This window comes from Pinus tabuliformis, chromosome 7 (assembly GCF_031772625.1).
Source record: "Pinus tabuliformis cultivar Carrire ecotype Pingquan chromosome 7, CPIR1, whole genome shotgun sequence".
In the NCBI taxonomy this organism is placed as follows: Eukaryota; Viridiplantae; Streptophyta; class Pinopsida; order Pinales; family Pinaceae; genus Pinus; species Pinus tabuliformis.
The window spans coordinates 1,805,694,492-1,805,711,520 of NC_142293.1; the positions used below are offsets into that span (position 1 = coordinate 1,805,694,492).

The following is a 17,029-nucleotide window of genomic DNA, read 5'->3' on the forward strand; positions in this document are numbered from 1 at the left end:
GAAGAATTTATGTATATAGAAAGCAAAAAAGTTGCATCTACAATCTTGTTGAACTATGAAATGGTTACTTTTGCTCAAGAAGAGTAGTTAATGTTCAACTTACATCTCAAGTTTTTGGGATTTCTCCAAGAATTGTATATAGCAGAGCAGATTTCCCTGATCCCACCAAGCCACAAATTGCTACCTTTTCTCCAGTTTTAATGTGCAGATTTATTCCCTTCAATGTTGGCTTTGTCAATGAAGATTCTGGATCCCAGCTGAGTATGGCTTGATGATTTTCGATGGTATACTGGGATCCGGCAAGTGCTTTCCTCACTACAGAATCTGGTCTCAACTCATCATATTGTAAGAACTTGTCCAGACAATCTAAGTAGACTTTAACCTGAATTAATATAGCCAAAACTTCACTAGATCTTGTATCACACGGAATGTTGCAAGCACTGTAAATATGGTTGTGGCAGTTAACAGTGGATCCCCTATAATAGCACACCCGGCAAAAACTATAAATGCATTGATGATGGGTGACATCCAGTGGAGTATGGTACCATATGTTCTATTAAACTGTGCTGAAGACAACCATTTGAACTCCACAGCTCGGAGATTTTCTATCAGCTCTTTAAATTTTTCTTCCCATGCTTGTAATTTGATTATTTTCATACTATTAAGAATTTCAGATGTTATTCTGAGTCTTTCATCCTGTGCAGTCATGAACACAGCTTGGCACTTCTGGGGGGTTTTGGCTTGGAAATTTGAGTTGTAACTTAAATTTGTAACATTATTCAATCATCATTCTACATCATTTTAATTTGATATTTCAACTAGTACTTAATGTTTACATTAGTGTTGGTACGATGTCTAAAGATATCTGCTTTTAATGATAGTTATTGGTGCTATATGAGAATCACTAGAAATTTATGTGGATCATTCAAAATTTGGAGTCATTTATAAATTCCTGTCAGTTAACGGACTTCATGTTAAGATAAATTTTAGGTTACATGGTTACAAATTTTCTGTTAGTTAATGAAGCTTCCTATAAAGCCTAGTTATCTGACATGAAGATTATTGATGCTAAAGTGGGATAATCAGCTATAAAAAGGGTTCTTAGGCATTAGTGTAGAGGGTTTTTCAGAGCCATATTATTGCAGGTAGCATGTCACAAACAAACAAAAAAATGAAGCAGCGACCATACTTCCCTTGGAGTTGACCTGAGTTGGCATCCCTATGTTCTCATGAAGCTTTCAGTTTTGTGTGTTGTTTATTTTGAGTAACCAGTTGCTGTTGCCAGTAACTACTGCAGACTTGATTCTGCAATTAGTCCTCTAGAATCAGTTATCAAATGTAATGCTGAATATTGCTGGAATTTCTACTGTTATTACTGCATTGTTGTTGCTGGTGTTGAGTTTATTCCTCATGTTTTTTCTGTTCTTTACTATTGTTAGCACCCTATTAGCTTCAGATTATAGATAATAGTATCCAGTTAATAGTTTTATACTGTGAGTCTCTTATGGTTTTTGAAATAAAAACATATCTTGATTTAGGTTCATAACAGGGATGAATACCAACTATGGCTTCATTCTAAGTTACTTGTGGGAGGATAATTGGAGGACATAAATTACACTATCAAGGACTCACTTGAATACAACAAGGGACACCATGGAACAAATGAACCAAGCCCTGTGTATAATGATTATATCAATTGACAGAAGGATACAGGTAGGCGAGAGTAGTGGTGAAGGTCAGCAAAGACCCCAAGACTACAAAAGGGGGGTGAATAGAAATGATCATGATTGAAAACCCTTTGAAAGGAACATTAATGGGAGAATGGTAAATCATGGGAATCATGACAATCAAGTTAAAAAAGAAAGAAACCGTATCAATTAGTGGCATCTTGAGAGTGTTCCCAATCCCAAGTTTGATAGGGTCAAAAGAGAGACTAAATCAAGCGGCTTCAATAGGAAAATTGTCAAGTTTCTTTCATTTAATCATACGAAGGATTATCAGGAAATCCAATTTTCCACCCCACACCAGGAAGGATCTGCATTTGACAAAACACAAATGGAATGAAAGGGTGACTACTAGGGCTGAATTATGCAGTAATGATCGGTGACATCCAGTAGAGTATGGTACCATATGTTCTATTAAACTGTGCTGAAGACAACCATTTGAACTCCACGGCGCGGAGATTTTCTATCAGCTCTTTAATTTTTTCTTCCCATGCTTGTAGTTTGATTATTTTCATACTATTAAGAATTTCAAATGTTATTCTGAGTCTTTCATCCTGTGCAGTCATGAACTCAGCTTGGCACTTCTGGAGGGTTTTGGCCTTGGAAATTTGAGTTGTAACTTAGATTTGTAACATTATTCAATCATCATTCTACATCATTTTACAATTTAATTAATTTAAATTTGATATTTCAACTAGTACTTAATGTTTGGGATAATCAGATATAAAAAGGGTTCTTAGGCATTAGTGTAGAGGGCTTTTCAGAGCCATATTATTGCAGGTAGCATGTCAACAAAGAAAAAAAAATTGAAGCAGCGACCATACTTCCCTTGGAGTTGACCTGAGTTGGCATCCCTATGTTCTCATGAAGCTTTCAGTTTTGTGTGCTGTGTATTTTGAGTATCCAGTTGCTGTTGCCAGTAACTACTGCAGACTTGATTCTGCAATTAGTCCTCTAGAATCAGTTATCAAATGTATTTTTGAATATCGCTGGAATTTCTACTGTTATTACTGCATTGTTGTTGCTGGTGTTGAGTTTATTTCTCAAGTTTTTTCTGTTGTTTACTATTTTTAGCACCCTATTAGCTTCAGATTATAGATAATAGTATCCAGGTAATAGTTTTATACTGTGAGTCTCTTATGGTTTTTGAAATAAAAACATATCTCGATTTAGGTTCATAACAGGGATGAATACCAACTATGGCTTCATTCTAAGTTACTCATAGGAGGATAATTAGAGGACATAAATTACACTATCAAGGAATCACTTGAATACGACAAGGGACACCATGGAACAAATGAACCAAGCCCTGTGTATAATGATTATAGCAATTGACAGAAGGATACAGGCAGGCGAGAGTAGTGGTGAAGGTCAGCAAAGACCCCAAGACTACAAAAGGGGGGTTGAATCCCAAGACTACCAAAGGGGGGGGTGAATACAAATGATCATGATTGAAACCCCTTTGCAGGGAACATTAATGGGAGAATGGTAAATCGTGGGAATCATGACAATAAAGTCAAGAAAGAAAGAAACCGTATCAATTAGTGGCATCTTGAGAGTGTTCCCAATCCCAAGTTTGATAGGGTCAAAAGAGAGACTAAATCAAGAGGCTTCAATAGTAAAATTGTCAAGTTTCTTTCATTTAATCATACGAAGGATTATCAGGAAATCCAATTTTCCACCCCACACCTGGAAGGATCTGCATTTGAAGAAACACAAATGAAATGAAAGGGTGACTACTAGGGCTGAATTTGTGACTGCTTTTTATCACAACTCTGATGCTTACACCCTAGATGATTGTTTCTTAACCCTCAAAATAAGAATCAGAGAGGCCGCATGAAAGAGTTCTGCCAAGGCACCCCACTTGTAGAGATTATTTCTCCTCTGCAAGTAGTTTCCATGTATATGGATGGGCTGAATAGTCCATCCAAGGATATGTCAAAGCAGTCAAAGCCTTAAAGCCTACTTGAAGACATGTATATTTAGAGATTGCCAGAAGTTGCTTTACAACAAAAGATTATTTATTAAAAAAAAAACAGCGAGGGCTAATACTATGGGAATTGAAAATCTCCTGTAGTAACCACTGTCCGACAACCTAATTAAAATTATTTTTCCTGTTTAATGAAGCCTTAGCCTACAAACTATGTGCTTCTACCTGCAACTTCAAAAATATCAGTTCAGAAATGATAGCACTGAATGATATCCAATAAAAAGAGTTACAATCCATATTAGAAACCATAAATCCATGCTTAATGCTGTGATTTCATTGATAGCAACACAAGCAATTTGATAAATACAAGCACTGCACTTTGATTTTGGCAGTCGATAATAATATTACATCTTTACATCAATTTTGGTTTGAACCTGTGAAGCTCAAGGCCCAAATATAACTCCATGCTTATTGGGTTTTCATGCTCTTGACATGGCTTGGAACCTCCGCCCTAGCCACTTACAAGAATGTTTATTTGCTACAGATTTGAGTAATAGATGAAACTGACCCACCAATGCCAAAGACAATGTCGAATACGATGAGCAAGGCATCAGCAAGGATCCATATCAGAGATAATTCATGCCAACAAGCATGCAAATGAAACAGAGCAGGAAATAGAAACCCTAAAATACAACCAATACTGCTCCCAATCAGAGATAAAAAGCTCTGCAAATGAAGGGACCAGAATTGACACTATTGTTATCGAGAAAATCGCAAGAGATCTGATCATCAAGGAAAACTCCCCTCTGCTAAACCTCCCTTCTAGGACTTCATAAACATGATTCATCATCAGTGGAAATGTGAAGAAAAGGTTCAGACATAAGGCAATCTGAACAAAATCTGTGATCCAGCTTTTCCCCAAGTTCAGAGTCACCATATCTCTGGTTGCACTTCCAAAATCAATATACTCGAATGCTCCGAAACCCCCATAAATGAGAGCAATGAAGAGAAATTCAACGGCCAAAACTCCACCAAATCTATGTTTTTTCTCCATAGCTAATTCCAGGGGCAAAATCATGCTTACCCCTTCAAATGCATAGATTGCTACACCCACTCCATAAGGAATAGCAGAGAAACCTGTAAAAGCCTGAACATCTGGACCCACAGTACTCAATATGGACAACACATCTTGCACCACAACAGTTAGCATTGCAGAAATGTAAATGGTATATGCTAAAACACTAAAAGGGGCCAGATGGGTAAGGGTTCGAATCCCACTCATGATGAGCTCCAGTGGAAAAATGGCCCATATGAAGCCTACCTTCCTGGTAACATCCAACGAGGTAGACAAATAGACTCCATGAGGATTCAACAAGGATTCTTGGGATTTGGGATTGGGCTGTGGTTTGGATCCTGTAAACATGTAAGACAGAGTATTCCCTGTGAATATGAGATAACCTACACAAACTCCTGCCATGCAGAGGACCACCATAAAATCCACCATGGCTTTCCTTCCCTGTACTTCCATAAACAGCAAAGCCCAGATCTCCAAAGCTATCTATTTTCTGAAATCCTTGCCTTTTGAGGGCCCTCTTAGACCACACCAACAGCGTCATGCCATAATAGGCAATGCATGCCACCAGTGCCAGTACAATAAGGCCTGAGAGCCATCCAGTCTTCATGAAAGTGTAGGTCAATCCCAGCACTCCTGCTCCTACAATCGATACCATTTTCGACTGTAAATATGTTTTCCACCCCACACCTAGAAGGATCTGCATTTGAAGAAACACAAATGGAATGAAAGGGTGACTACTAGGGCTGAATTTGTGACTGCTTTTTATCACAACTTTGATGCTTACACCCTAGATGATTGCTTCTTCACCCTCAAAATAAGAATCAGAGAGGCTGCATGAAAGAGTTCCGCCAAGGCACCCCACTTGTAGAGATTATTTCTCCTCTGCAAGTAGTTTCCATGTATATGGATGGGCTGAATAGTCCATCCAAGGATATGTCAAAGCAGTAGAAGCCTTAAAGCCTACTTGAAGACATGTATATTTAGAGATTTCCAGAAGCTGCTTTACAACAAAAGATTATTTATTAAAAAAAACAGTGAGGACTAATACTATGGGAATTGAAAATCCCCTGTAATAACCACTGTCTGACAACCTAATTAAAATTATTTTTCCTGTTTACTGAAGCCTTAGCCTACAAACTATGTGCTTCTACCTACAACCTCAAAAATATCAGTATCAGAAAATGATAGCACTAAATGATATCCAATAAAAAGAGTTACAATCCATATTAGAAACCATAAATCCATTCTTAATGCTGTGATACAAGGCCTGATTTGTGTAAAACGGTAGGGACAGATATAGGTTCAATGCCAAGCCCAAGTAGGCCATTTGGAGCTGCAGCTTCTAGAAATGTGCCTGTTTGTACCCTTCCACACCTATCAAATGCACAAGCAAAGATGCAGTGATTAGTGTTCATTCATTTGTAGCACTTAAAAAGGGAAAAGCACTTGATAGTGCACACTGCACAGCAATATTCAGGTCACGTGTCATAGTCAAATTCAGTATGGTCTCAGACTGCTATCTAGAGGCAGAAAACTCATTTCTAAAAATTTTAGTCTTTATTTCTAAAAAAATAAAGAAAAAAAAATCACTTACAACAGCAAAAAATAAATCATACCCGAATGTGATAGGCGCCTTCACCACCGTTCCATTCTGTGATCCATCTCCAGGAGTCAGATAAAGAACATCCTCCACTAAAGTTCCTGCAGTGGATGTATCTTCTGAGAGATATGTAACGTTGTATGGGCATTGATCACTAGATTTGGAGCATTGATTTTGTAAATCACACAGAGTATTATTACAAGTAACTTGCTTGCTTGTCTTAGAGGCTGATGGACTGTAAGTCTGCAAATCGATGTCCTGTTGAAATCAGAATTAAATCAGAAACTAAATCCCACTCCAAGTTGAGGCATAGAAATGATTAATTCTTTTTCTGAAGAATTCCATATCAAGGAAACGCACAGAAGCACAAGATATGAAGAAGACTAAGCATGCAACAAAATGGCCTTGGGAAACCCTTGTGGGAATTCCCCGCGATTCCTATAAATCCAGCACATTTCCAGATTGTTTGACCATACAGGCTGATTTGGAGACCTCTAAAAATCCCAGGGAAGTTAAAAATCTGTGAATAGGAAACATTGCCAGTGTGGAAGCAGGATTGACCACTGGATTCGAGTCGGAACCGCGCCTGAAATGCACCGGCAAGAGGGCCATGTTGTTGCACATTTATCCTACTTCACAAGATAATAAGTTATTTTGTAGTTAGGAATCATTTTTACATGCTTCATTCACAGTGCAGAGGAGTTATTTTGCCTGACAAGGAAGAATGCAAATGCATTTAGTAAGTGGAGAGAATGTTGTGCATATGAAAGAAACATTGTCACTATGCCATAATAAATAGGGTTCTGAAAGGCCAAGCTGATGCTAATGCCTGCCAATTTCAATGTTCAGCCTTAGAAAATGTACATTGATGAGAATGGTGGTAGTACCGTAGTATATATGAGGTTAGTGGTATTAGTATGCTCTTTCCCAACTATAGATAAGGTGTTTCAAATAACTGTGATTCTAAGGTGTTAGAAGGATGGTGCAACTTGAAGTGACAACCTGTAATTCAGTTCCTTAAGTAACTTTGTGCGAAATAGCATCGGCAAAAATTGGTCCAGGGTCAGCAACTTGGGAAGTCAGCCAACTAGGATAAAAAATATGCAAAAAATGGGCAAAATTTGGCAAAGCATAAACTCTGACCTGCAAAACTCTGATTTGTTTTGGGTAAGACTACTATCAGTTGGATTTCTAGGGATTAGTTCCTTGTTAAATCTGGCATTCATGCTGTAATCAGTATTAGAAATATGTGACTAAAAATTTTTAACAGTATTTAGAGTTCTTCACATCAACCTATATCTCCAAGTAAATTATATTAATCTCTTTTCAGTAGATTTAATTATTGGAACGACCTGCAAGTCCTTAAAGCTAGGTCATCAACTACGAGAAGAGATGGTTTAAAAGAAATCTCTTAGCTTGAATTGATTTTCAGAATCTAGTTTCAAGCATCAGATGAATCAAATAATTTTATTGTAATCAAGCAACATGTATAGTCGCTCTTATATGTCTTTTCCCTAGCCGTTTCTTATGCAATAAAATGTTTTCAATTGAACTTGGTTGCTAAAGGTTTGACAATTTGTCTTTGGAAACAGCATAAACCTCTGGTTGGTGGCCTATTGAAGAAAATAGCATCAAGCCAACCAAACTGCCCTATCAAGTTTAAAAGGCAGTGCCAATAGTATGCACCCTGTTGACCTCTGTTCTTCTGCAAAAGCAACGGTTCTTGCTTGTCTTTGCAGATGTATCTTGCACTTCAGCTAGAGATACAGGTTTTGGAAGGCTAAAGAAAATTACTGATTAATACAGGAAAAGTTGTGGAATTTTGGGAATGTGAAGCACCAAAACACAGTCAAACATCCTCACAGATTTTTACTTTGGAATGGCAAAGCTCAGGCAACAAACATGACCCCATTATGCACCCATGTTCTCACTTTGGCTCAGGAAATCATCAAAACACAATCAAGACACCCTTATATGGAATTTTATTTTGAGCGGTGAAGCTTATGAATCAAACATGACTCTATGCTTATTATGAACCCATGTTCTCTCTGTGGCTCGGGAAATCACCCAAACACAATCAAACAACCTCATTGAATTTTACTTGGATATGGCAAAGCTTAGGGATCAAACATGACTCCATGTTTATTATGCACCCATGTTCTTACTGTGGCTCGAAAATTAGCACTGGCCACTCACAAATAATTTTCAACCATCCCGAATTTTTTACTCTCGAAAATATGTTCAAAAGGGTTCCGTTTTCTACCTTTAATATTTGATCAACACCATGCCCATGGAAAAAACTAACAGATGGGCACAATAGCCCATTGCTGATAAGAAGAATGAAACCATAGTCTAAGTGGAATTCACAGCCAGTGCAATCTCACATAATTGTTTATCACAAGAATAAAATTCAACATTAATGTAATAGGTCAGTAGGTTTAACAGGGAGAAGTTGAAAATGCAATACATACAAGTCCATAGCTAGGTGCAGAAGTAGGAGCACACTGTTGGCAATCACAAGGCACCCAGAACAAATCGCTGCCCGTATCAAGTGCTACAAGTAAAGTTACATTAGGTGTGCCCACTTGAACCACAGTGTAGTACAAACTGTCCAGATCACAGAACAGGAAGTTAGGAGCGTAATGAGCGATTAAATTAGAATCAAACATGGAACTTTAGCAATTTTGATTTTGATTATGAACTTTAGCAACACTTTTGAAAACTAGAAAACCATTACTTTAATTGTACAGCATACTGTCAATGATCTATTGGCAAATGAATTGATTCATTCGGAGGTTCTGCTAGTATCAACATACATAATTTTATTTTGGGTTCATTCCAAATTCTTATGCAACATAAGTAATACTGTAATAGACAAGGAAGCAGAACTTACAATCCCAACTGTTGAAGTTCAAGTGTCTCGTTCCCTTCTGCAAATGTGAGAGAAGAGTATTCAACAAGTTGACGACCATGGCGAGCAGAGTCATGATGATACAGTGTTTTGTAATACTCATTGCTTCCCTCCATAGGCCAACTTTGTGTATCTAATCCATGTCTGTAAGTCATCCACTCTTTTACTTCATGAGAAAATTTATGATACATCTGCAAACTGTAGGATTGCCCATTGGAATACCCAAAGCCAAGAGATAACAATAAAATTGTGTGACAAATAAGGCTCAGTGTTGGGTTTTCCATGGCGAGCAGAGTCATGATGATACAGTGTTTTGTAATACTCATTGCTTCCCTCCATAGGCCAACTTTGTGTATCTAATCCATGTCTGTAAGTCATCCACTCTTTTACTTCATGAGAAAATTTATGATACATCTGCAAACTGTAGGATTGCCCATTGGAATACCCAAAGCCAAGAGATAACAATAAAATTGTGTGACAAATAAGGCTCAGTGTTGGGATTTCCATGGCAGAGAGCAAATTTCCCTGTACTTCCATAAACAGCAAAGCCCAGATCTCCAAAGCTATATTTTCTGAAATCCTTGCCTTTTGAGGGCCCTCTTAGACCACACCAACAGCGCCATGCCATAATAGGCAATGCATGCCACCAGTGCCAGTACAATAAGGCCTGAGGGCCATCCAGTCTTCATGAAAGTGTAGGTCAATCCCAGCACCCCTGCTCCTACAATCAATACCATTTTCGACTGTAACTATGTCGGGATTAATGGAGGCTACAAGGAATCAGAGTATCTTCCATGAATTCAAAAAACTGTTAACCCCGCACCCACCCTTGATCTTCATCTTCAGAAGTTTTCTTCCCACACCAAAAACCGCTGCTGACCCAAATCATGCTGACCCAAATCAGACGAGAAGACAGAGATTCAGAAGTTTTCTTCCCACACCAAAAACCGCTGCTGACCCAAATCATGCTAACCCAAATCAGACGAGAAGACAGAGATATAAAAATGTGAGAACCAGAATCATAAAACAGGAAGCAGATAAAAAAATCTGGAAACTGGGGATTCGGTTCCAAAAATCTGAGAATCCACACCAAAAATGGTCTGAATACCGCCACCCACTTCGATATACCCATAAAATTTCCCCGTGTCGCTTCAGACCACAGGGCGTGCGACTCTTCACTGATCAGAATGTTCTCCACGGATGATCTAATGGCTGGAGATGATTTAATCGTCTAACAATCCATTTAACGGCCCACGTTGAGACACGGTGGCATGGAGGGGAGTTCGTCTGGATATGGAAAGGGTATATATAAAAGAAAATAAATGGAGAGAAAAAAAATATAGGACAAGTTTATTAAGGCTGAGGAATTGCCAAGATGATCTTTTTGGCTGGAATCTGGGTAAAAAAATTTCAACAAATCTTGCATCAGAAGGATTTATATACTACATTCTATTGGAATCAAGTAATCTCTACATGGAATGAACAAGGAGTGTTTATATTCTATTGGAATCAAGTAATCTCTACATGGAATGGAATATTCCCTATATGGCGCACGAAAGATGAGATGGGTTCGCCAAAGATGGGATGGGTTTGGATAATATTCTGGCGGGGAGTGGGAACCTATACTATAATAGTTGCGGTGGGCGGGCATCGGAAGGGAGAATGGAGGCCCTAGGATTACTTTTTGGACATTCCAAGTATTCACATATTTGGTGGCTCAAAGTCTATCATTAAACATATATTGGGGAATAGCAATATCACTCAAATGCATCTTTAGGGATGGTTCAATAGTATTGGGCTTTTATAGGGCTCTCATAGTGACTACTAGATTCAACACATCAGAAGGGAATATAATCAGAATGCTGGTTTGCTGTGAAAAAAGAGACTAATAGACACTATAGACTGGATGCATATAAAGTTAAAACTGGACAACAGTACAATGGATATGTGGAGTTTTCCCATCCCTAGATAGGATATATATTTTACATTTTGGCATTATGTATATGTTGGATATTATGGACTGCTTTACTTTTTGGTTTTTTGTAATTTTGGTTACTATACTGTTTATTAGGATCCTTATAGTTAATGCTGATGAAGTATATATGTGTATTTTTTATATGGGAACAATGATCCTCTTCCTTACTATATTTCCTGTTTTATGATGATGAGATAGAGTTATATGTCTACATATCATGTGGACAAGAACTATATGGAGGAGATGTATATGTTTTTGTATGGAGGAGATGCCAAGAGTTACATGATATTTGGACAGATTTATTGGTTTATACATATCAAAATAAATACACTGTTTTTTCTTGCTGAAAAAAAAATCATGTTTTTGAAGGTAGAAATAAATTCAGCACTATCAAAAACTTCTAGTGCACCCAAAATATTAAAGTTTAACAACTATAACTTGGATTTACAAAAATCCCTACAAAAATTTATCAAAACATTACCAAAATTTTCAAGGCTAAATACAATCTGGTTACACTACAGCAATGGTTAGACTACAGCAAAAATATATATAAAGATGGATGAAAAGAAAAACATATGAAGGGAAACCATAATGAAAAAATATGTAAGGAGGTGGTGAAAATACTGAAAAAAATATGGCATAGAAAATCAAAATATTCCTTCAACAAAGTAAATATACAATTGACATACCGGAAAAATGACCTGCCAGAAATTTATGAAGGATAAATAAATAATGATGATAACGCTGCGATGACTTACCTGTAAACATAATCCAGAGCTGATTTTATTTCACTTTTGAAATGCCTATCGATTCCCAAACGTTCAATGCTATCGACTATAGAGAGGCGCATAAGGAGATCATTGAAGGGGGTGATTAATTCCCCATCTTCAACCGAGATTGAATTGATCATCTCTTTTACTTCTCCAAGAAGTTTCTGAGCACGTTCATGGTAGGAAGTTGCCTGACCCACCCATATACATTCAGTAATGTAAATAAAAGGAATTTCAATTGTGAGTGAAGAAGGAATACACGAAAGAAAAACTTCAAAGATGAAAATTACCCCATAAGGCGTTGAGAGGGACTGTATGAAATTATGGTCCGAGAGGTTGGAATGATGATTGGCTATGCGTCTCTGTACACCATCATCGGCTATAGAGATTGTCCGACACATGCGGATCGAAGTTGAGATCGTTCTGCTGACGCCCTTAAGTTCACTAGGACTCACCAACGATTTGTGCACCCACCATCTCGGAGCCAGCGGTGCGACAGAAAGCAGAGCCATTCCTATTCGATATGATATGATATACCAAAAAGTGAGGCCGCTCAAAATAATGAACTGAAATTCTGCGAGATCCACCTTACCTTCTTATCCTACTCATTGGATATCTCATCCACACCTTACTTTCATTTTGCGTTGGAGGAATCGTGTATTTCATTTTCCGCACGTTTTTGCTTTTTCTTACTTTTAAGTGTGATTCACGACTAAGCCACATCGTTGGTCGAATCTCTTTCTGTCGCACTCGGATGAAGATTGTATTTCTATTCTCACGCTTCTTATTTCCTTCGGCCTCACATGGTTGGTCGAATCTATTTCCGTTGCACTCGGATGAAGATTGTATTTTTATTCTCACATTTCTTATCTAAAATGTGAGGAAGTGCCTTCATCATTAAAAGTGATCGGTAAAAAATTTTCAAAAAATCTTGTAAAAACAGTGTTTGAATCTGTTTTTGATGGTGGAAATGGATTGGAAGAAATGGATTCAACACCATTAAAAATATCAAAGACACTTAAAATTTTGAAATTTAACAACTATAACTTAGATTTACAAAATCCTTGCCAAATTTTCTCTAAATACAATCAGAATTCCCATAACTTTCCAAGCAACTCTTATGCGTATTTCCTTGTCCTGTAATAAATTTTCAATTTATCACATTAAAAAACAAAAAAATTTAAATTATAACATAACTAGCATTTGCACCTAATGTTGCAAAGGAAACGCCGTAAGGCATAGTGCATGGAAGAATATTGAAATGTGAATGGGCTTTTTTGAAAGCAAGGGTCGATGATAATGATTTTGAATTGAGGAAACCATGCCGAAAACCCTATTCGAGGGTTAAAGTGGCTATGAAATTGAATAAAAGTAGTCATACATATCCATTGAACTTGTTTAGATACCTTAAAGATTGCCTAGTTGAAGGTGAAGTTAAACAAATGAATTCACGCGAACAACAACTAGGTATCCATATCGATATACAAAATTTTAAGGAGAGGTATGTTAATCTTTTCAAACAACATTCTAATGTATTTGCCTAAAAACATGAAGACCTTAAACCATGTCACATTGTGATGAACTGAATCCCTGCCAAGATCTATTCCTTATGACGCAGAGAAGCTACAGGTAGTTGATAAGGAGGTGAAAACAAATGCTTGGGCTCATGAAGGAGCTCTGTATTGTCCTCCAGCCCACATTGTTCCTATGCCTATTATATTCCATGGCAACATCGTACACAGAGACATCTCTTGCTCATATCTCCATTGGTACTGCCCAACAAAACAGAGGAGAAGGAGAAGATTAAAACAAAAGATATAGCTTTTAGACAATGATTTTGAAGCTCTTCCAACTTTGGAACCAAATGAACACAGATTTCCTTTGGACCTCATGTGGAAGAGCAATATTAGTAGTTGAAGATATGGAGCTCGAATGTAAGGACACAATTACTTATCATAAAATTATGCAGTTGAAGGAGATCTGTATTGGCGTGCTAGTTTTTCTAAGGTTATGGTGTTCATGCATGTGTTGTTATACTAATTGTGAAATGGGGGAATTTAGTTGTTTCATACATTGTTTTTATGATCCTTGCATAACCAAATCCAGTGGAGAAATCAAACAATGTGCGAAGATACAGTTTGTTGTATTTATCATAAGCCTCAATGTTCAATTCAAACACTGGTGTGATATGAAGACCTTAAACCATATCACATTGTTATCTGAAACTCTATTTTTAGCGAGTATGGTAATATTGACTAACTCTGCCTGTGTCACAAATCATATAAAAATGGATTTCAGTTAGCTCCGTGGTCCTTGGAGAATAATAATATATACAACTTTCATCCATCATGGCCTCTCAACAGTCCAATTACTTAGCTAATTGCAGACCTATCTTGAAGCATTCTATATGATGCCACTTTTATTACAGGGATGCAGAAATTAGATTTTAGAATGGGAATTGTGCTTCAGCGTTATTTTCATTCAAGCGGCATTTGTGCCAGTTATGTCTTTTGGACAATTATGGTTATTCTAAATGGTAATGCTATGTGAAGTAGTATGTGCTAGCATTTTTATTTTTATGATGAACGCTGCATATTATGTCATTTTAAACAAGCATAATCTGATTTTCATGCGACACTGCAATTTTTTTTATAGGCATTGAATTGTTTCTCTGCAAAGTATCTAGAAGTTTGAATGCCCTAAAGAATTGTAGCCAGCAAACGGGGGTGTTCCAGTGCATGTCAATAGGATCAGGAGGGATGAAGACTGGCCTGTATGTTTTCATTCCATTGCCCAATTCATGGAGTGCTAGTTTTCTAATGTTATGGTGTTCATGCATGTGTTGTTATACTAATTGTGAAATGGGGGAATTTAGTTGTTTCATGCATTGTTTTTATGACATTTAAACTCGATAAAGATCAAATCACTATCCTAAATATATTGTCTGTGTGTCAAACGTCAGTGAATTTGCAGATGTTGAATTTATTTTTATTTTTATTTATTTTTATTTTTATTTTTTTCTGTTTGCTTAGGTGGTCCTATGCATGTTCTGAATGTAGGGAAGTCTGAAATTCTGTTGACTATCATTCACTGCGCTTAGGAAATTCTGCTGTTGGGAAGTTTGATTGGGCTGCATTGAATTAAGCAAGGTTGAAACATTATTGTTGACGTTGTAGCTGTAGTTGTTCTGCATGTTGTTGAATCTCTTTGCAAGGTTTGTTTCATCGTGCCCATATGCTAAGGAGAGGGTCCTCTTGAGAGAATTGAATTCGCCATCATTATCCATTGCTAATTCTTCTTGTTTTGGGACAACTTCATATCGGCAATCGCTATTGTTGTCATTGTTATTGCTGAAAGTGTTGTGAGAGAGGTTGGAGGATTGGACTTGAGGTAGTCTGCTTCTGTTTCCATTGCCATTCATGGCTCCATCGTTTAAAAAACCATCTATGAAAGGATCGTCACTCTCCAACAACCCACTGAAAGAGGCAATTTTGGGCAGTTGCAGTTTGTTTTGCTGATCAATATCAGGCAAAGAAGCCATCACTTCATCTGCACTTGGTGATTCATCTCGTGCTACCCCTTATACTCTCTGAGAATGACCATTTTTCTTGTAAATTCGGCACACCACCCAATCATCAAGCTGGAGAATAGAAGTACCATCAAAATCAACAATACCAATTTTAGTTGAATGAATCAATTCCTATTCATAAAGAATCAAAGCACAAGAACTGTGAAAGGAAAATCATTCATATTGATCAATATTCAAGAAGACATCACTTTGTAGGGTGTGTTATTTGTATTTAAAAATTGATTTTTTTATTCAATCAACTATGCTATTCTTTGTGCTTTTGCTGGGTTCCTTCATCACCACCATCATTGGGAAATTCATTTCCCTCTTGAAGTATGAAACGAGAGCAATTCCGAATTGATCTCACACTACCACTACAAAGAAGCTAGCAATCCTGATATACAAATCGAACCAGCCATCCTATCAAGCAATCCATGTAGTTCTCAATCTATAGCTTTGATAACCCAAAACTCAAATCTTTTATATTTTATATACATAGAAATTTTCACATTAATATGTCTGGATCTCATTCTAAGATATTTACAGATCTGATACAGAGGTAAACCAGATTTTTCATACTATGACAAGCATTATTAGCAAGTCTTGGAGTCTCTCTTATGTAATGTCTCCTCCTTATTTGATAGAGTTGAAACTGTATGAGCATCGACTGCACTGAAGGAATCATCCAATAGATAAATGTCAGCATCGTTATATTGCTCTAGCCAACTGAATCCTCTATTTTTGTCCTCCACTCATATTCAATCTCTCTCCCCAATCTTCGTCATATCTCCATGAGCAAGACTCTCTATATCCTTGTCTAATGCACAAGCTTTTATTGCCTTTTTGTATTGAATTTTGTATTTTGGTTTCCCGTAGAGTATGTTATCTCTGACAATACCACTCTGAATCCAAGTTGTTTGTGCCACGTAGGCAACATTGCCATATACTTCAACCTGCACGTAGTCCAATCAAAAAGTTCATGGAAGAATTTATGTATATAGAAAGCAAAAAAGTTGCATCTACAATCTTGTTGAACTATGAAATGGTTACTTTTGCTCAAGAAGAGTAGTTAATGTTCAACTTACATCTCAAGTTTTTGGGATTTCTCCAAGAATTGTATATAGCAGAGCAGATTTCCCTGATCCCACCAAGCCACAAATTGCTACCTTTTCTCCAGTTTTAATGTGCAGATTTATTCCCTTCAATGTTGGCTTTGTCAATGAAGATTCTGGATCCCAGCTGAGTATGGCTTGATGATTTTCGATGGTATACTGGGATCCGGCAAGTGCTTTCCTCACTATAGAATCTGGTCTCAACTCATCATATTGTAAGAACTTGTCCAGACAATCTAAGTAGACTTTAACCTGAATTAATATAGCCAAAACTTCACTAGATCTTGTATCACACGGAATGTTGCAAGCACTGTAAATATGGTTGTGGCAGTTAACAGTGGATCCCCTATAATAGCACACCCGG

The 17,029-nt window shown here is 37.2% G+C and overlaps 1 protein-coding gene and 1 pseudogene across 2 annotated transcripts; both read right to left on the reverse strand.

Moving 5' to 3' along the window:
* Positions 1 to 5,541: 5,541 nt before the first annotated feature.
* On the reverse strand, positions 5,542 to 10,231 carry LOC149255582 (aspartyl protease family protein 1-like). The gene is made up of 4 exons (XM_089460524.1): positions 9,223 to 10,231; positions 8,801 to 8,936; positions 6,346 to 6,587; positions 5,542 to 6,103 (listed from the first exon to the last, which is right to left on the reverse strand). Exons 1-4 carry the CDS (start codon positions 9,564 to 9,566, stop codon positions 5,977 to 5,979), a joined length of 849 nt encoding a protein of 282 aa, XP_089316650.1. The 5' UTR covers positions 9,567 to 10,231; the 3' UTR covers positions 5,542 to 5,976.
* A 1,738-nt stretch (positions 10,232 to 11,969) lies between these two features.
* Positions 11,970 to 12,711, reverse strand: LOC149255583 ((R)-linalool synthase 2, chloroplastic pseudogene; annotated as a pseudogene). Its single transcript, XR_016265509.1, has 2 exons — positions 12,276 to 12,711; positions 11,970 to 12,176 (listed from the first exon to the last, which is right to left on the reverse strand). The product of XR_016265509.1 is annotated as a (R)-linalool synthase 2, chloroplastic pseudogene (transcript).
* Positions 12,712 to 17,029: the final 4,318 nt, after the last annotated feature.

Bases quoted from the DNA above. Each gene is read 5' to 3' on its own strand.
- LOC149255582 (XM_089460524.1), bottom strand. From the start codon at position 9,566: ATGAGTATTACAAAACACTGTATCATCATGACTCTGCTCGCCATGGAA. The intron at 6,588-8,800 runs GTATGTATTGCA...TGATTTCAACAG, and splicing joins CTGCACCTAGCTATGGACTT to GACATCGATTTGCAGACTTA. The intron at 6,104-6,345 runs GTATGATTTATT...TGCATTTGATAG, and splicing joins AAGGCGCCTATCACATTCGG to GTGTGGAAGGGTACAAACAG.